Source organism: Sorex araneus, chromosome 1 (genome assembly GCF_027595985.1).
Source record: "Sorex araneus isolate mSorAra2 chromosome 1, mSorAra2.pri, whole genome shotgun sequence".
In the NCBI taxonomy this organism is placed as follows: domain Eukaryota; kingdom Metazoa; phylum Chordata; class Mammalia; order Eulipotyphla; family Soricidae; genus Sorex; species Sorex araneus.
In genome coordinates, this window is record NC_073302.1 from 323,777,828 (window position 1) to 323,799,376 (window position 21,549).

The 21,549-nt window shown below is 40.8% G+C and overlaps 1 protein-coding gene across 2 annotated transcripts in view; it reads left to right on the forward strand.

Moving 5' to 3' along the window:
* MTUS1 (microtubule associated scaffold protein 1) overlaps positions 1-21,549 on the forward strand; it is a 179,646-nt gene that overhangs the window by 75,758 nt on the left and 82,339 nt on the right. Inside the window, exon 1 of one of the 2 annotated variants that reach the window (XM_004610332.2) lies at positions 19,417-19,682. The exons of the other annotated variant lie outside the window; for it this stretch is intronic. Within the exon in view, the coding sequence (XP_004610389.2) occupies positions 19,493-19,682 (190 nt within the window). The 5' untranslated portion in view covers positions 19,417-19,492. Of the gene's footprint in view, positions 1-19,416; positions 19,683-21,549 lie in introns of those variants that run through there. 2 annotated transcript variants of the gene reach the window in all.

Below are 21,549 nucleotides of genomic sequence, written 5' to 3' on the forward strand. Positions count from 1 at the left end.
CAGTTAATTAGAAAATTCCTCAGATTTTCACTATTTACTTCTCTAGGCTCTTTGTTTGTTTTGGGGCGCCACACCGACCAGTGCTCAGGGCTTACTGCTGGCTCTGCATTCAGGAAGTCTGGGAGACCACATGTGGTACTGGGGATCAAACCTGGGTTGGCATGTACAAAGCAAATGCCATTCTTCTACTCTCACTTTGGCCCCCAGAAGACTATCTAAAAAAAAGTACTGCATTTTAGTGAGAAGTTTGTGTGTGTGTGTGTGTGTGTGTGTGTGTGTGTGTGTGTAGGGGGATTATCCATAGTTTCACCAATACCAAGTAGTTTTTAGTCATCACTTATAACTTTAATCCTCTTTTTGCATGATTTCACAATACATGACATATATGTCATGGAGACACAGTACTTACTGACTTAGAAACTACCTGTGAGGAAGTGCTTAGTTGATGGAATTTTTCCCATTTAAATGATATGGTGCCAATTTTCCTAGATCCCTGAATTCTTTTGTTTGCTTATTTGTTTAGGGCCACACCTGGCAATGTCCAGGGCTTATTCCTGACTCTTGGCTCAGGCATCATTTTTTGGCAAAGCTCACAGACCCTTATGAGGTATCAGGAATTGAACCCACATTTGCTGCATGCAAAGCAAGTGCCCTAACCACTGTAAAATCACTCTGATCCTCCAGGATCCCTGAATTCTTAAGTATTAATTAATAACATTTTTTTTTGCTTTTTGGGTCACACCCGGTGATGCACAGGGGTTACTCCTGGCTTTGCACTCAGGAATTACCCCTGGTGGTGCTCAGGGGACCATGTGGGATGCTGGGATTCGAACCCGGGTTGGCCGAGTGCAAGGCAAACGCCCTACCACTATGCTATTGCTCCAGCCCCTCATTAATAACATATTAAACGAGTATATAATGTTATTGTTGATGTCACTAATGATGTGATGTCATTTATTTCTTGGATCATTAGGCTTGCCAATATTTTCTGTTTCCTAAATCACTTCACTTCACACTGAAGGACTTTGTAAAGATATAAGCTGTATGGATGCGGTTTGGGGGTATATTCCTTTAGGTAAAATAGAGGTTACTTTTGACTCCATTCAGAAATTACTCCTGATGGTGTGCCGGGAACCATATGGGATGCCAGGAATTGAACCCAGGTTGACTGTGTGCAAGGCAAATGCCCTACCAGCTCTACTGTGGTTCTTGCTGCAGGTGTGAACATCTTTAGGGCTTTGAATCTATGCTGCCAAGTTGCCTTTCACAACAGCAAACAAGTCAGTGTTCTTATTTTGAGTGTGTAAGACTGTTTCCCAACACCTGCCGATTCTGTCGTTACTAACCCTCCAGTCCAAATACAAGCTGTATATGAAAATGCAAAGTGATGTCTTATTTTAATTGGCATGTACATGGCACACAAATATTGTTTGAATAAATGTAAATTCAATGACTAGAGTAACTAAAGACACAGAAATGAAGATCAAAGTGTTTCCTCCTTGAAATTTTGTTCATCTGGGAGAGAAATTTTATCCATAAAGTACAAGGCTATTTGACAGTACAGAGTACTAACACACTGGGTGGGACATGTTGATGCTGAAGTTGTGTGTGGCCAGAGTGCGCTTTAAGGATAGCAAGAAATAAAACATGGAAGAGTTTAATGAGAGATAAAAATGGTGGAAAACCAAATGATATTCAGTCTTAAAAATAATAAAAACTTAAAAAACAATTCCTGGTGAAATCTAGAGAGGAAAAGAAGTGGGAATAAAGAATAGAGGGTAGGATGGTGCCTAATAAAGAATATTAGGGGATCTTATATACATGTTGAGATAGTTAAAATACAAATAGAATAAAATAATGTCTGGGGCAGGGAGGAAAAAAATTTAATGTCTTTGGATTTTTGATTTGGGGCCACACTCGGTGCTTAGAGACTATTCCTGCCTTAGTGCATGGGGATTACTCTGTGGTGTTCATGGGATGGACCCTGAGCCTCCAGCATGAAAAGCACGTGCTTGTCCTGTAGCGCAGTATCTCTGGATTTGACCTTTAAGATTCTAAATGCATGTAAGTCATTCATTGCTTAAATGAATGATGGATTGGGAATAGACTAAAAACATTTTTTGAATGAGGCAGGGAAGAATGAAGCTGTCAGCTTACTTTTAATAAAAGAGCAAAAACTATTAAATGGAGCAAGGGAAGTCTCTTCAGCAAGTGGTGCTGGGAAAACTGTCAGTCACGTGCAAAATAAATAAATAAAACCCCAAACCTCAGACCTTTCTCTAACACGATGCATAAAAGGAAAATCAAAATGGATTAAAGATCTCAATATCAGGCCTGAATCCATAAGATACACAGAGGAAAACACAGGCAGAACTCCCTGTGGAATTGGAGCTAGAGGCATCTTGAAGAAGATGACGCCATTGGCCAAGCAAGTGGAAGCAGAGCTATGCAATGGGACTACATTAAATTAAGAAGCTTTCTATATGTCAAAGGGGAAAATGACCAGAATACTAAGATGCCCCACAGACTGGGAGAAACTATTTGCCCACCATTCATCTGATAAAGAGTTAATATCCAAGATATATGTAAAGCACTGGTAGATTTTTTCAAGAAAAAGTCCAACCTATCTAAAAATGGGGGAAAGAGATGAACAGTAACATCCTCAAAAAAGCACAAATGTCCAAAAGGCACATGAAAAAATGCTCTGCATCACTAATCAACAGGGAAATATAAATCGAAACAATGAAATATCACTTCACTCCAGAGACTGCTATACCTCAAAAGAGCAATAGCAAATAGTGTGTTACCATGAATGCAGCACTCATTCACTGCTGGTGGAAACATCAACTGGCCCAACCCTTTTGGAAAACAATATGGACATTCCTAAAATTCAAGGAATTGAGCTTCCATAGGATCCAGCAATTCCACAATAGATCCCAAGAGCCCAAAAGTACAATGCGGAAAAGACATCTGCACGCTGGTGTGCATTACAGAACAATTTACAATAGTCAAACTCTGGAAATAACCTGAGTCCAGAACAGATGTCTGGATAAAAAAAAAAAACTAGGATACATATACACAGTGGAATACTACTGGGTGAAAAAAAAAGAAAAAGGCATAAAGACATACAATTTGCTGGTATGTAGCTGGATCTGGAGTATCGTGTTGAGTGAAGTTTAGAGGGAGAGGGATAGACACAGAACAATCCATCTCATATGCATAATATAAAGAAACATAGTAGTGGGGTAACAAAAGGCCAAAGGCAATGTCAGGGAAGGGTATGATATAATATTGATGGAGGGGAGCAGAGACCCTGGAAGACAGAGTGCTGAATGGAGGTTGGAAGTTCTACCACAGAGGCAGGTTGGGGCCAAGAGGATAACTGGGGACATTGGTGGATACTGAAGGGACTGGTAGAATATGCCTGAAACTCTATCATGAATAACTTGGTAACTTTGTGACTCATGGTGATTCAATTTAAAAGAAAAATGAAGCTCTTATTAACTGAGGTGGGGAAGACTGAAGGAGACACAGATGTTGGGAGGAAGATCTCGAAAACTCTTTATAGAGATTTTAGTTGAGATGAATACTAGATACACATGTGAAAGTGTTGAGTGGAAAGTTGGATAAACGAGTCTAATGTGATCTAGAGCTGTAAATTTGGCATTCATTAACATTTAGAGCCACTAGATTGTATGAGCTCACTGAGAAAATGAGTGTAGATAATTTGAAAAGATAGATGTACACCTCTGTTCATTGCCTCACTACTTACAGTAGCCAAGATCTGGTAACAACCTAAAAGTCCGACGACAGATGAGTAATAAAGGAGTTGTATATATACATAATGGAATCCTACTGAGTTATAAGAAAAGATGAAATCTTGGCTTTTATGACATCATGGATGAGATTAAAGTAGGGGGTCTTTCTAAGGAGAGTAATTTGGAAAGAGCAAGACAAATGCTGGATGATCTCACTCATCTTTGGGATAGAAAGAAACAGGGGGAACAGAAAAGGGAGAAAAAAAACAATTCCTTCGATTCTGACCATAGAACAGAGAACACCAAAGGGAAGAGTTGAAAGGGTAGAGAGGGCTCATAGGACAGTGGTGGTGTGCCATTGATACTTGGGTGATAATACACACTTTGTGATTTAAATTGTATTTTAAATTTAATTTAGTTGTATACATATTGCAATATATTATAGGTATACAATTTATAGCTATAAAAGAAATTTATAGGTATAAAAGAAATTTAATTGTATACCTATTTCTTGGGCTGGAGTGATAGCGCAGCGGGAAGGGCATTTGCCTTGCACTTGGTTGACCAGGGTTCGATCCCTCCACCCCTCTCGAGAGCCCGGCAAGCTACCGAGAGTATCTCGCTCTCATGGTAGAGCCTGACAAGCTACCCGAGATGTATTCAATATGCCAAAACTAACAACAAGTCTCACAATGGAGATGTTACTGTTTCCCGCTCAAGCAAATTGATGAGCAATGGATGACAGTGACAGTGACTTATTTCTTATTATAATTACACATTATCTTAAAATACAATTTAATAATAAGTGTAGAAAGAAAACAGTGTGCTGCTAGGAGTGTCATGTAAAACTTGAAAGTACCTCTGTGTAGCCCTAAAAGCCTAGGCATATGCGGAGAAATCAGCCAGGAAACCAAGAAAGAGTAGGTGAGCAGGAAGTCAAAATGGTGTTCTGGTAGCCCAGGAGAGAAATGAGGAATTAGCTTGGGAAATTCTGCTGCTGAGGGAAATGGGATAACTAGAATCACAGTCACTTTGCCACAGGTAACAGAATACCCGGCCAGTTGGCTTAAGCAAGAAGGGGTGTATTGAACAGAAACTCACAAGTCTTCAGTTCAGGTGCTGTAACTCGGTAATGTCAACCTGCTGTCACCCTGCTCCTCCGGCCTCAGCATGTGGCCTTAATCAGTGACTTTTCAGTTAAAACATGGTCGCTAAGAATTCCAAGTGCCAAGTCCTGTTTCACCTGTGCCCAGGAGCTGGACCCAAAGGCCACTGTCCCAGTGCTCAACTGACATGCTAGTCTACATTTACTGGACTGGGAAGCATCTGCTCAGCACAGGACCTCCCAGCACTCTTGTCTTCAAATATTTTTGGTGCAAACTGGTCCACATGGTCACCCCTAACTTCAGGAAAGGTTGGGAACACAAGTATTTGCGTTTAAAACCTTCCTTTAGGACGTGAGTAACAGAAATGGGGGTCTGGAATGACAGTTGGGGTCTAGGAAATGCATTAAAGAAACACTAAGGCTAATTTTTAAAAGATTGAACTATATTTTTCTTAGCCCTCACAGCATGTTGCTTATATTGTATGTGTATGATTCTTTGGTATTGATTTGATATTATCAATTATCCTCTGTCTTTTGTTTTGCTATATAAGTGTCTTTTTTATATGATGACACATTTTTATAGTCAAAATACATTTTATATAGTCAAAGAAAACATTTTTCCTTATGTTTTTTTAGACCTTCCCTCTTGAAACTGAAGACTGATCAACATTATTTTGATTAGTTTGTTTTAATTTGTTTTTGTTTAGGTGTATAGTGAAAACTCAGATTTAATTTTTTTATCTTAAATTAAGCTTAAGGGTACAACTAGAATCTATAGCAATATACTATAGGCTTGTTCATTTTTTTTTACAGCAGCAGCAGGGTATGGGGGGATGCACACCCAGTGGTGCTCTGGGCTTACTTCGACTTTGTGCTTTGGGATCACTCTGGTGTGCCTCAGGGAACCATGCACGATGAAAGATTAACCGGGCTGGCTGTATGCAAGACAAGTCCCTGAGCAATATGCTCCCTTCAGCCCCAGGCCTGTTGTTTTAAAGAGTAACATCAAACTTGGTGAAGCACAGAATAAAGTAGCAAAATTATAGCATATATTTCTGTGGCAACTTTTGTATACTTATGATATTTAAATATATATGATAGATATGTAGATACCTATATTTCTATATCAATGTGACATTTCTAATAATAAAATACTAGCATTACATGATCATCACGGCAGAGCCTGGCAAGCTACCTGTGGTGTATTCAATATGCCAAAAACAGTAACAACAAGTCTCACAATGGAGTGGTGCCCGCTCAAGCAAATCAATGAACAATGGGATGACAGTGCTACAGTGCTACATGATCATATTTTATATTCCTGTTACACTTTTTAATGAGTCAGGTACTATTCTAATCATTTAGAAATATAAACACCTTCCAGTGGATGCTCTGATGATGGGTGTGGTATTTCAAATATGCGCATGAGAATTAGTATTGTAATTGTATTATAAACCACAGAATCTCAATTAAAATAAAAAAAGTGTAAACTAGTTTAGCATATTAGCATTGTACTACACTGCATCTTATTTTAATTTTTTAAATGCAGTTATAAGACAAGTAAATAGGTTTTTAAGTACCCCAGACCTGGGTAAGGTTGGTGAAAGACAAGCTGTACGACTTACCTAAGCAAACAGCATGCAAGGAAGGCACCTGCCTCTCTGTCTGTCTGTCTGTCTGTCTCTCCCTTTTTCCTCCCCCCTCTCTCTCCCTCTTTCCCTCTTTCTCTCTACTTTATCCTGTCTCTTTTCTTCTCTCTCTTTTCTCTCTCTCTCTCTTCTCTCTCCTAATTTTTCTTTTTGTGTGTGTGGTAAATACATATTACATAAAATTTGCCATTTTGACCCTTTTTTAAAAGCTGTTGTGGTTGAGCTTTATGAGTTCTTTATATATCCTGAATATTAGTCCTTTACCTGGCTATGAAAGGCAAGTATTTTATCCAATTCAGTAAAATGTCTTTAATTTTGAACCCTAATTTCTTTTCCTGCACAAATTTTTTAAGTACAATTATATCGTTCCAATTATTTTTTCTTTTGTTATCTTTGCCAATGGGGTTGATTGATTAAGGACACCTCTGAGACATTTTGAACATTTTTAAGTGAACAATTCTGTGGAATTAAGTCAATTCACGTTGCAAAACCATTACCGTCATCTGTCTTCAGGACATTGTCATCTTCCCCAATTCCCAGCATGTCCCTATTGAGCACTATCACTGTCTTCTCTTCTCCTCTTCCCCCTGGCCCACAGCCATCATTTCACCTTCTGTCTTTTTTTTTTGTCGTTGCGTGACTGGATTTTATTTTCCTCAGAACAGTGTCTTCAAGGTTCCTCTGTGTTCTAACCTGTCAAAATGTTCTTTCCTTTTAAGGTTGAGTTGTATTTTGTTGTATGTGCATGCCTAGTTTGGTCGACCCATTCATCTGCTCATAAATACTTGAGTAATTCTTCCTTTTGATTATGAATAATACTGCAATGTGTATTGTGTCTAATTAGCTTGAAAACCCTGTTTTCGTTTTTGTTGTGTGTTACATAAAATGGTACTGCTGGGTCATAAGGTGTTTATTTTTTCCAAAAATTCTTCTTCCGCTCCCCATTAAAAACATCTTCACATGGATTTAAATTGGTGTGTATGCAATTAATATTTAAAACAGGGAAGAACGAACATATATTCCCATATTATCCAATCTTTTTAACTCTTATTTTAATAATTTTCCATAATATCTCCTCTTTTTTTTTTTTTTTTGCTTTTTTGGGGTCACATGCAGCGATGCTCAGGGCTCTGCACTCAGGAATTACCCCTGGTCATGCTCAGGGGACCATATGGGATGCTGGGAATCGAACCTGGGTCGGCCTCGTGCAAGGCAAACGCCTTACCTGCTGTGCTATCACTCCAGCCCCATATCTCCTCTTTTTTATAAAATAATTTGTAGGAAGTATATGCACACACTCATTTGTGTGGGCAGCTACTTTTTTATTGTAAAGTAAAGGATCTTCCTTCATTTTTCCCCCTGTCCCATCAGAAAGCTGTGGACTGTTGTTTACTCTATTTTGAAAGTAGCCTTTCAGTCTATTTAAATAGTTTTTAGGCCATAATACTTCACCACTGAAGTGAGGCTCTTAAATGTCTACTTCAGTGTGACTGAGAGAATTTGGTGCTTTAAAGTTGAGAGTAAATCTGTAAGCCATTGTTTTAAATATGAATAGTTTATTTCTTCTGTAACATTGTTATTTTAACCTTTTAGGTAGACAAAGTTTAATTCATTTGGGGGAGGTGTGGTGACAGGCTTACTCCTGGCTCTGTACTCAGGGATCAGTACTGGAAGTGCTCAGGGGACCATATATGCTGCCAGAGACCAATATGGGCTCAGCTGCAGGCAGGGCAAGTTCCTTAACCTCTGTACTATTTCTCCAAGCTTTTTTATGCTTTTAATAAAGTATTAAAAAATTTAATACTTTTGGGGGCTGGAGAGGATAGCACAGCGGGTAGGGCGTTTGCCTTGCACGCAGCCGACCCGGGTTCAAATCCCAGCATCCCATATGGTCCCCTGAGCACGGCCAGGGATAATTCCTGAGTGCAAAGCCAGGAGTAACCCCTGTGCATCGCCAGGTGTGACCCAAAAAGAAAAAAAAAATTTAATACTTTTAATAAAGTATTAAATATCAAGCATACATTATATACTCTTGCATTCTCATTTTCCTTCTTTTTATCACTCAGTGCTACTACAAACTATGCAAATCACATAACAAAATATTCTGTGAGGTTATAATGGAATTCTCTATTTGCTTTTGTTTTTTATTGGTATACTTTTTATTTGGTAATATTTTTTATTCACTCCAAGCTTATTGTAAGTAGGTACTTAAATAATGCTCTAAAAATACTTTAAAAATAGTTAATACTTAAAAAATACTTAAATAATCCAGTCTTTGATTCTCATGAGGTGTTCATAGCCATATTTCTATTGGGATAATTGATGTGTTCTATTAGGTAATAGAGTAGGTTTTTTATTTCTTCAGAAAATTAATTAGTTCCTTAAAATTCTTTAAAATTGCTGAAGAGTTAGTACAGTGGGGAAGGTGTTTCACTTGCATGAGGCTGATCCTGATTGAATTCCCAGCACCACATATGGTCACCGGAGCACCACCAGAGGTAATGGCTTGAGTGCAGAGTCAGGAGTGAGTCCTGAGCACATCCTGGTATGTCCCTCCAAACAAAACAGCTTATTAAAATTAATTAAATCATTAAAAATCAGTGAATGCAAACACATCTTCAAAGACTTACAAACTCATTTTTATCATTGCGGAATAGCTTGGCAAAAAAAATTAAACCTAAATTAATTTTCTTGATTGAGAACTGAGAGTTCAGGAGTTTACAGATGAGAAATTGTTTTGACTGGTAGATGTTTTTGTTGCTTTGGAAACAGCTCTCCTTGCCCTGAAGGTGTTTTGTGAGTAGTGTGGGACCTTCGTTCTTTCCCAGCCCATTTCGTAAAGAAAGGAGGAATCCAAATTAGAGCTGGGAGATTACAGTGCATACCTGAAGGCTGGACTTTCTTTGGGAGAATGAATCATTTCATGTGTCAGGACAAAGGAGAAACATCCAAGAGTTTGGTCATTCTTAGGTTACCTGTCTTTATGGAAGCATGAAGAATTTTCCAGTAGTATAGTAAAATGATTCTTCACAATAGCCATTGAGAGCAGTAAGTAGGGTGTTGAATTTTTTTTCTCAGTGAAATAAAAGGATTAAAGAAGGATTGGGAAGGTAGTTCAAAGGGCTGAGCAAATACTCTGTGTATGGAAGGCCCCGATTCCATCCCTGGCACCATTTGGTTCCTCCAGCACTGCTGGGAGTGACCCTTCAGCTAGGAGTAACCCAGAGCACTGCCAAATGAGACCCCCTGCCCCAAATATAGCTAGTGCTTATAGAGGCACAGGAATAAACATGCTTGTTACAATCTATAAACATTATGAATCTTTTTTTTTCTTTTATGGTGTGGCGTAGCTAAGTAGATATTTGACATCATTGACCTTAATAATATTAATAGTATATAAACATGTTAATTTTAAAGAGAAAATTCACATGAAGGAATATGTATGCAAAGTGTAAAAGAATATGTTCCCATTTCTACATGTTCCCATGTCTTTCCCTCCATGTATCACTTTGCTAATTCTCATACCACTGCTATGAAATTCTTGTATATCCTTTTTAATTTTCAACGGGTAGACAAATTAAAAATGCTTTAATTTAATGATATATTTTTTGATTTGTGCAGGGACCATACCCAGAATTATCTCAGGTGTCACTCTTGATGGTACCATGGGAACCAGATGGGAGTCCTACTGGAATCAGCCAGGTTCGAGGGAAGCAGCGTAGCCTCTGTATTCTCTCCCACCTCCCAAACTGCACAATATTAATATTCTATTTCTTTCACTTCATAAATATTTCCAATTGATTTTCAGTTGAAAATTCTTTTTTTGTTTGTGAGGGAGTGCTTTTTGGGTCACACCCGTCAATGCTCAGTGGTTACTCTTGGATCTGCATTTAAAAATTACTCCTGGCAGGAGGTTGACTCCATGGCTTCGAGGCTGGCCTCACGTTCCGGGGAAAGGTCAACTCAGAGAAGCGATCACCAACTACATTGTAGTCGAAGGCCATGTGGGGGAAGGGAGTTGCGGGCTGAATGAGGGCTAGAGACTGAGCACAGCGGCCACTCAACACCTTTATTGCAAACCACAACAGCTAATTAGAGAGAGAAAACAGAAGGGAATGCCTTGCCACAGTGGCAGGGTGGGGTGGGGGGGAGATGGGTTTGGGGAGGGTGGGAGGGACACTGGGTTTACGGGTGGTGGAGAATGGGCACTGGTGAAGGGATGGGTTCCCAAACTTTGCATGAGGGAAGTATAAGCACAAAAGTGTATAAATCTGTAACTGTACCCTCACGGTGATTCTCTAATTAAAAATAAATAAATTTTAAAAAAAAATTACTCCTGGCAGTGCTTGGGAGAGCATACCTGCTGGGTATCAAACCCGGCAATACCGAGGGAGTACTTCTGACTTTGCACTCAGGAACTACTCCTGGCATTGCTTAGGGGATATTTCGAGACACTGGGGATCGGCCCCGGGTCAGCCGCATGCAAGGCTTACCTGGTGTACTGTCACACCCCCCTTCTGATTTTCAGTTTTGCAAGGTATCCCTTATTGTGTTTTTGTTGTTGAAAACAGTATATTTGACTGGGTTCCCAAGTTGTCATACTAAATTGTTTGATGATAAGCTTCAAATCCAGTAAACTCGGTTGCTAAGACAAAGTGCAGATGATTTTACCTAGACAAAAGATGGTTGTAATTGTAGAATCTAAATAAATCTCTTGTCTATTTAAGTTTATGTAACTGCATGAATGTAAAGCAAGCCCCTAGTAATAACTCAGCAGATGTATTTTTAAATGCCCAGGGGACCATATGGGATGCTGGGTATCAAGCACATGTTGACTTGCAAGTGCCCTACCCACTCTATCTCTCTAGCCCCCAGATTTTTTAGACAAGTTTTTTTTTTTTTTGTCACTCCAGCATTTTCTGGATACTGTGTGGTGCTGAGGACCAAACTGGAGCTCCCACATACAAAGCATGAGCTCCGGCCCTTGGAGTTATCTCCATGACACATGATTTCACTGTTTAAGAATTTGGTGCTCCTGTTCCACAATAGCCAAAATAATAGCATTACATGAGGCTGACACCCAATGACAGTAGATACAAGGGCCAGGGGGATTGCCCCATAGCTGGAAGACTGCTTCATGAGTGGAAGGGAGAAGGCAGATGGAATAGAGAAGTGATCACTAAGAAAATGATGGCTGGAGGAATCATTTGGGATGGGAGATGCATGCCGAAAGTAGATAATGGACCAAACATGATGATCTCTCAGTGTCTGTGTTGCAAGCCATAATGCCCAAAAGTAGAGAGAGAGTATGGGGAATATTGTCTGCCATGGAGGCAGGAGGAGGATGGGAAAGGGGGGGTATACCCGGGATATTGGTGGTGGGGAATGTGCACTGGTGAAGAGATAGGTGTTTGATCATTGTGTGATTGTAACCCAAACAGGAAAGCTTGTAAATATCTCATGGTGATTTAATAAAACTAAAAAAAAATGTTGGTGCTCAGTTCTTCATAGTCTCTCTGACCAATTTTGCTTTTTCTTGCTTTTAATATTGCTTATGATATGCATGTTTTACTGCTTTTTAAAATGTAAAGTCCCCTTACAGGGACCCATGGCTGTTTGGTTAAACTGGTGAGACAGTGGTTGTATCTGTGTTTCTCACCGGTACACTGGAGGAACATCTTCTTGTTAGAGAAGAGGCTCACAGACTTCATGGTCCCTGGAGAGCTGTGAGACCCCCAAGTTAGCTACATGCCCACCTACATAGTTTCCCCATCTATCAGCTGTGGATTCTGATAGTAATATCCTTGCAGGGTTACTCTTCATTTCCTCAAGCTTGTACTTTAGGCATAATTTCCTGTCCTCTGTGTTCAAACATGAATAACGGCACCATGTGGAAGACTTGGGCTAGAACCATATGTTGCTTTAGGTGAAAGGGCTGGGCGGGGATGATAGGGAAACTAGCTGAGAAATGGTAGTTGGGGATCAGGTGCCAGACTGTGGATGGCGGCCAGAGAGGTTCAGGTTGTAGCAGTTTTGAGACATATTAAGAAATGCCCATAAAACCTATAGTGCCTTAGTGAGACATCCCTGTCTGAAGAATAAGTGAGTTTTCAAATTTACTGAGCCCTGATGTCACTGGGGCCCTGGTCCAAAACTTGCCTCTGTTACTTGCTTGGCCTTGTTCCTTGGAAATTGCTCCTTTTTCCGAGGATGATTCATCTGAGTTCTGCTGCTGACAAAGAGGAGTCGTTGGATGGATTATGTTTTTAAAATCAGATTTTTATCTTAAAATAAAAAAAACCAACTTTTTCCATGCTTCCAGAGACTAGGGGTTAAATAAACACTTAAAAATAAATGTGCGCTTGAATATTACCTGCTAGTTATCATAGGGAATGTACAAGGCTGGAGAAATAAGTACAGGGGTCAGGCTCTTGCCTTGCACACAGCTGGCTCTGATTCAGTTCTCAGAACTGGATGTGGTCCTCCGAGCAGTGCCAGGAGTGATCCCTGAGTACAGAGCCAGAAGTAAGTCCTGAGCATAGCCAGATGTGGGCCCAAAACAAAAAGAGTTAAGTATAGTTGTTTTAGAGCAGGCTTGCATAATCTTCTACTTGTTACCCCTTTTCACATGAGATATTCAACATGAGTGAGCACTGCCAGGAACACTTTGACTCAATATGTGGTTGATTTAGAATTAATGTTTGGTTGTTGTGTTCAGAATACTTTTACAGTCGCCTTTCTTTTTTGCCACACCCCCATTTAGTTACTCGATCCATATGGAATCGTGGCCCACAGTCTAAGAAATTAGTCTTTGGGGTTCTGAGAGATAAATTAACAGCCTAAGTGCATACTTTGCATGCAGGAAATTGAATTCAATCACTAGCACTGTCAGATGAGGCCCTCTCACCAAAATAAGGACAGGAAACTAGGGTGTAGACAAAATAGAAGAGGCATGAATAGCTTCTGTGGGACTTAGATTAAGATGAGGATCTCTTTAGAATGGAAGAGGGTGAGTAGTGAATGAGTATAGTGCTTTCTGGGTTAAGAGAAAACTGTTGATTGGAGCAGTGTGTTGTGGTATGAATGCATAGTACAGCTGGAGACTGGTACAGCTTACTGTGGTGGTTTTGAATAAGCTCTAAAGAGCTTATTTTCTCTTTTCTCTATTAAGACTTATAAGTAAACTCACTGGGACAAAACAGTGAGTGTTACTTTTCAGAAATATTACTTAACTCGTTTATGGTAACATCAATATGGGCAATGTAGTTTTTATTTAAAGTGTGCTCATCTTTTGGTATTCTTTTGATTAGGTGACACTAATAGCATGGAGAATCTTGGTCTGGGATACATGGGATCATAGAAGGAAAGAATGTGATTTCAGCTCTAATGTTCTTGTGATCTTAAATATGAGGCCTGGGAGAAAAAAGAGTTATAATTAGCACTGGTAGACAGAATAAAGTTGAATTGTCCAGTAAGGATTTTAGAAAAATTTGGTTGGGGTAGTGTTTGGTGCCTAGGGGTTACTTGCGGCTCTGTGCTTGGAAAGTGCTCCTAGTGGTGCTCAGGGGCACACTGTGCATGCTAAGAACTAAATATGGGTTGAATGTGAAACAAGCACCGTAAAGTCTGGACTGTGTCTCTCCCCAGTAAGGAATTTGTACAGGTAATCTAGAAGGCGAGTGGCATTGGAATTCAGGATAAGGCTGCAGGTGAGAATCTAGAACTCATCAAAATGGAACGGCAGGTGGTGTAGAGTAAATAAAATGGATGCAATCCTCAATATTTCCCAGACCTTATATTGACAGGATCATCTCTTTGAGCAGAGGGCAGGGGAGATAGTTTTAAAACAAACCAACCAAACTTGAGTAATGCTTTGTGTGCAGGAGACCCAGGTTTGATGCCTGGCACCAGATGAACTCCAAGACCACCCCGCCACCAAATCTTGGGCAATGCGAGGAGTTGTCCCTGGGCACTGCCGAGTGTGACCTAAAAGCAAAATAAATAAATACTAATCTCTCCAAGAAGGGAACTTGAAGCATAAAAGAGAGTGAGGAGAGTAAATGGGAAAGGAGAATTTGGGATTACCCATGTGCAAATAGCAGGCATGAGGATCCGGAATCCGCTGGTTTTGGAAAGGTCAAGCATGGAAGTACATATGTTAACTAGTGAGTGGGCATACTCCTGCTGCAAGATAGAGATGCTGAGGTGATGACCATTTAAGTTTAGCAATAAGAGGTACAGATGTAGGTGTGGAAAGAGTAATTATATAGCACCACCTTGTGGTTAATATGTGGTATTTTAAAACGATTTTTCTCATCCTCTATTTCATTTTTTAAAATTTACCTATTTTTCATATGGTAATTGGGCTAGTTCATTTACTTTTTTGCTTTAACCTTTTGTGTACCTTCAGGGCTGTGAGTATTGCATCTGTTTTTTTTTTTCATTGATACAACTTTGCCAAACGCTTCTATGGCACGTGATCCTGCTATCTATTGTATGGAAGGTGTGAGTTAATTCTTTCAGGGCACAGGGTGACAACCACTCTTCCCGTATCTTCATCACTTCCCATCCTCTCTGCCCTTCTGACTGTAAATGATCAAAAAAATAAGTGAGTACACATGAAGACAAAATCTTTCATTTGAAGCTAGAGGATTCTGAGTGACCAGTTGCATTAAGACAGCAACAGGAGTTTGCACAGCATCACTATGGGTGAGTGTCTGGGGGCCTCTGAGGGTGCTGAAGCCAGAAGAGCTAATACTGGGGGTAGCTCAGCAGGCTGACTGCAGGCTTTGTCTGAGGGAGGGCGAGGTACCACCAGGAGTGATCCTGAGCAACAGGCCAGGCAGAGCTCCTGAGAGCTACTAAGTGTAGTCCGAAAGGGGGAAAAAATGAAAAAATGATAGAAAAGTGAATGCTTCTCAAAACCCACAATTTTTTATTCTCAGTGGAGGGGCAAACATGCATTGTTTTCCTTAATGTTATTCTGACACTTTAGCTGGGAAAACATCTCTTGATGAATTTCTATGAAATTCTATGATGTGTATGTTTAAATGTCTAGTATTGTCTCATGAAGAATTACAAGATGTAACACTGTAGCAATGTTGTCCCGTTGTTCATTGATTTGCTCAGCGCGGGCACCAGTAACATCTCCATGTGTGACTTCTTGTTACTGTTTTTGGCATATCGAATATGCCACAGGTAGCTTGCCAGACTCTGCCGTGTGGGCGAGATACTCTCGGTAGCTTGCTGGGCTCTCTGAGAGGGATGGAGGAATCTAACCCAAGTCAGCCGTGTACAAGGCAAATGCCCTACCTGTTATGCTATGGCTCCAGCCCTACAAGATATACCTTTATTTTTTCCTTTTTTTTTTTTTAAGACTGGAGAGATAGCACAGCAGGTAGAGTGTTTGCTTTGCATGTGGCCAACCCGGGTTCTATTCCTCCATCCCTGTTGGAGAGCCCGGTAAGCTACTGAGAGTATACCGCCTGCATGGCAGAGCCTGGTAAGCTCCCCATGGCATATTCGATATGCCAAAAACAGTAACAACAATCTCACAATGGAGACGTTACTGGTGCCCGCTCAAGCAAATTGATGAACAATGGGATGACAATGCTAAAGTGCTGTATTTATTTATTTATTTTAAATTATTTATTTTATTGAATCACCATATGGAAAGTTACAAAGTTCTCAGGCTTATGTCTCAGATAGACAATGCTCAAACACCCGTCCCTTCACCAGTGCCCATATTCCACCACCAAAAACCCCAGTATACCTCCCACCCCCCATCCCCTGACCCCCACCTGTGTAGCTGATAAATTTCACTTCATTTTCTCTTTACCTTGATTACATTCCATATTTTAACACAAAACTCACTATTGTTGCTGGAGTTTCCCCCCCAAACAAACAGCCCTACTGACAAGGAAGCATTTGATAATTAGTTTTCCATTGCTGAGAATGACGAGATATGAAGTCATGTGGCCACTATCACAGCTGCCCAGTTTAGGATTTCTGTATTTTTGTCACTGTCACTGTCACTGTCATCCGGTTGCTCATCAATTTGTTCGAGCAGGCACCAGTAACGTCTCTCATTGAGAAACTTATTGTTACGGTTTTTGTCATATCCAATATGCACGGGTAGCTTGCCAGGCTCTGCCGAGCTGGCTCGATACTCTCCATAGCTTGCCGGGATCCCCCAAGAGGGGAGGAGGAATCAAACACGGCTTGGCCGCGTGAAAGGTGAATGCCCAACCGCTGTGCTATCGCTAGTACTTTAGTAATTAAGTCCAGGGAGATTTATGTTAGAAATTGCATCATTTCCCTTCCTAGGGCAGCATGAGGCAATGGCTTAGTTCACAGTCTGAAGACATGGCTGCAAGCAGTTGCTGGGACCAAAAGTAGTCTAACTGGCCTCCAAATTGTGGTTGATCAGCAGCAGAGCGGCCGCACAAAAGTGTGGCCACTCGGGTCAAACCCGGCCCGAGACTGCCCACGCATCCCGCTGTTTCAAGTTCCTGTCTTTTTTTTTTCTCCTTTCCGCACCACCAAGTTCGTACCTGCTTAATAGTCCTCATAATATGGCGGATGCCACGTCGAGTCTCCCCCAAAAGGGAAAAAACACCTAGAAAGAAGGATCTTTCCCCTCCTCAGCCGGCATGGGGCTATGGCTTAGTTCACAGTCTAGAGACATGGCTGCAAGTAGTTGCTGGGACCAAAAGTAGTCTAGCCGGCCTCCGGATCATGGTCAATCAGCAGCAGAGTGGCCGCACAAAAGTGTGGGCCCTCGGGTCGAATCTCAGCCTAAAGTGCTTTAAAGAATTGTGATTTACAAAGTTATGATAGTTGAGTTTAGGCATATAATATTTTAGCTCCAATTTCACCACCAGTGTCAACTTCCCTTCACCAAACAAAGTTGCACCTTTTAAAGCACTAGGAATTTGCACTGTTTCAAACAAACCTATTTAAGATAGACAAATCTCCAAAGGGCTGTTGGAACCCTGCTGAAAATTAGAGAAAAGATAACTTCAGTTCCACTTACTTTGTAAGAAGCTATTTTGTAGATGCATGTTTTCTTTTGGTTTGGTACCTTGTGGTCCTCTTGGGATCATGCAGCCTGGGATCAAACTGGGGCCTCTGGCATGCAAGAATCACACACTGTGCCCATGGAATCATTTCCTTGGTCTGGTGAATTTTTAATTTAATTGATTAGTTCATTACCGTAAAGTGACCCCCCCCGCCACCCTACACACACACACACAGAGTCATTACCTTTATTGTTTTAAAAATCACTTTCATTTGGGGGCAACAGCTAGCAGTGCCCAGGGGCTTTGCCAGCTGTGTGCTCAAGGGTTGCTCCCAGCACTGCAATGGGACAATTTTTGGTGCTAGGAATTGAGCCAGAGTTGATCGCATGCAAGGCAAGTGCCTTAATCCATGTACTATCTCTCTGGACCCTATTGAATAAATTTTATAATTGAATTCTTTGGCTGCTGGACTCACTGTGGTATGTTATAACTCGATTTTGTGTGATTTAAACCCAGGATTTTAAAACAATTTTCAGTTACTGTAAATTCTGTTTTTCTGTGTACTGGTGGACTAGTTGGGCTATCCTTTTCATTCAAAAGATGTATTTGTCTTAATATTTACTTGTACATTTCCTCTTCTCTCTTCCTTACAAAATAATTTGTGGAGTCATTAACTTAAATCATATTGGGATGCTGGGAACCGAACCCGGGTCGGCTGCATGCAAGGCAAACGCCTCAGCCGCTGTGCTATTGCTCCAGCCCAAGTTTCTCCATTTCAAAAAGGACTCGTTGGAGGCTGGTGAGAGATGGCAGGTAAACCTGCCAACCTGAGTTCAATCCCTGGCACCACATATGGTTCCCCAAGCCTGCCAGGAGTAAGCCCTGAGCACTGTTGTGTGCCCACCCCCACCCCCCCAAAAAAAGGGAAAAGGTGAGAGGTTAGGGATGAAGGCTATTATTTAACCTTTCTGGGTATCAGGCACTTTTACAGGATCTGTGTGTGTGTGTGTGTGTGTGTGTGTGTGTGTGTATGCGTGTGTTGTATGCATGCACGCTCGCGTGCTTCCTCTCTTTCAAATTCCTTCTGTTGTGACTGAGTCGAAATGTAAGTAATCAAAGCACAGAGAGGTTGTGGGTCCCAGGATGTTCCACCTGTGAGCAGTAGGCTGAGACGCTTGTAGGGTAGAAGGCATTGACCTAGTGGCTGAATTAAGGCACACATTTCCAAGAGGTCACTGAGCAGCAGGGTCTCAGGTGACAGTAAGTAGCCAGGTCCCAGACCTTGAGGAATACTGGAATCTGCTCCTTGAAAACAGGCAGGGTTGTTCATCTGCTTCCTGTACTGAATGTTGAAGTGGAAGCAGTGGGAGTTGGGGGGTGGGGGTGGGGAGGAGAGTTTGGGGTATAACAATTCTCCAGGAATTCAAAAATGCCATTCACTTGTGCATCTCTGCCTCACTTAAAAAAAAAAAAAGTCATTTCACCTGCAGCATACTCTGTTTGCAATGGAAATTTAAACCACAAAACTCCCTACACCATCACCCCTGCCCGGGAGGACCACAAAGAGCTCTGGGATGTGTGTGCCTGGCAGCAGACAGCCTGTGCCCTGCTCCCCCCTGCCACTCACGGCCACATTCCCGTCCTGTGCCTGACCCTCCTGAGGAGGATGTGAAATGCCTTTGTCCGTGCCTTTTTGTCTCTCAACAAAAGGGGCTTGCCCTTTCCCCACGGAGCCTGTCTAGCGGCGATGTGTCCCTGTTGCCAACGAAGCAGTGAGCTCCCACATCCCTCTCAGCTTGATTTGTGCTCGGGTTTAGTCTGCTGTGTGTGCAGTGCCCGGGAGCTTAGATTCCCGCCCCCTCCTCCGTTCCAATTCACCAAGAGCAAAGCATGAGGGCTACGAGTGTGAACATGGCTGCAGTTTCCCCTGCTTAAGCTGGCTGGCTTTGATCCTTTTAAATGACTATACCAGGAGGATTTCGCAGTTGTACAGAAACGGAGATTTCTTCAAAAATATTTATCAATTCTACACTCACCCCACCGGCTGGTTCCGAGAAGCACTACGATGCTACCTTGTTGACACTGCTGCTCCTGGGATCCTACAGCCTTTGTATAATTCCTTTGTTAGCCACGTTTACTGGGAAAAGAAGTAGGTCGCCGATTTCTTGTTTGATTCTTCCTTTTTTTTTTTCTTTTGTAAGCATGCCTTAATTTTATTCAATAAATGGATTTAGCATCTCTTGATGGCTATTTTTTGTAACTTGTAACTATGTTTATAATACTAATTCTTGAGCAGATTCATATTTAAATTGTGGGTGATGCTATATAGGCTCAATCATTATGTGTTAGGAGACTCTTACTAAAAATAATTTACCAACATTATTGACATTCTTGACACATGAAATTGCTTTTGTTATTTCTGATTAGATAGCTAGTAGTTTTTGAGAAAGTAGCATATAGCTATAAGTCCAGAAACATACTTTCCTAGAATTAAAATGAAAACATTACACCTTTATTTTATTCATTGTGTTACATTATATCCAAAAGTATTACAGGTGTATGGCTTTAAAAGGTAACCATAAAACATGGGAAAATAAGTGTGAGCTAAAATTTTAGTTCTGATAATAATGGGTTATGCTAGGAAATTAGCCATTATTTGAAAAACATTTAAACTCAACAGGGTTGATCATTTGAACCCTGTTATAATAGGTTTTCTTGCTTTGTCTGCTCTGCTCTTTGTGATGTGATCCTGTGAATGGCATTCACTATGAAAGACTGAGATCACACGGTGTTATTGGAGAATTAGTATCTGGCTCTTGGTACATTAGGATCTTAAAGAAATTACATCACCAAGTTTAAAATGACCAAATCAAAATATTTAAGATTTGGCAGGTTCTAGCGATTCTTTTGAGTATATTCTATTGAGCACAAAAATATAATGCCGATATAAAGCACTGCACAGTTTTGATATAAAATGTACTCATTTGGGGGGCTTAAAGGTTATTTATATGCTCTTTTAGATTTAGAGATCTAAAGTCTAGTTTAAGATCATTGAATAAAAATAAATGATATGTTGAGGTCTTGAATAGACTTGAAGTTTTGAGGGCCATGTGTAAGTGATAAAGGAATTCTTTGTGGCTGGAGAGATAGTACAGTGGTAAAGCCCTTGCCTTGCACGTGGTCAATCTGGGTCGATCCCTAATATGACATATGGTCCCCTGAGTCTTACCAGGAGTGGTCCCTGAACACAGAGCCAGGAGTAAGCCATGAGCAGAGTCAGGAGTGAGCCCTGAGCACTGCTGGGTGTGGCCCCCAAACAAACAAAAATAACAACAACACAATGATATCTTGGGAAAGCATATAATTTAGCTACATTAGTAAACAGAAAGTTCCTTTTCTTGCCAGCTTGGCTATGAAAACATGTTTAGTTGGGGGAGACAGATGGGAAGGGAAAATAAGAGATGCTCACCAGAGCTATTTGCACTATCTAGGAAGTTGAGCAGAGGAGACTAAACAAAGAAATAGAACATTCATTGAAACCTTCAGAATTAGCTGTTGCTGTGCTGGTGTGATAGGTGGAAAGGGAGGTAAACTGATTCATCCAGTTTTCCTACCGATACCAAACGGGACCAGTCTTTCATTCTCTCAGACTTGGGGTTCCTACGAATTAAATGGTGATGGTAGGCGGACACGACACCTATGCAGGATTCTTGAAGCAACAAATATTTCTATTTTAATTTTTTTCCCCACAAAATGATGGTCACTAAATATGTGGAGGGGAGTATTTTGAGCTGTTTGACAGATTCAGCTGATAGTAAGATTAGTGTAATTTCCCTTTGTCTTGTAATTTCCCTTGGGTCCTAGGCAGATCCAAGTAAGAAACACTTGGTGTAGTAGTTCAAACTTTTTCAAGTTTCTTCCAGGAATATTGTAAGGGTTTATGCTTGACTAGTGATATTTGCAATCAGGTAGAGAGAGAAGGGATGGAAGACTGGTAACACATACTTTAGCCTTTA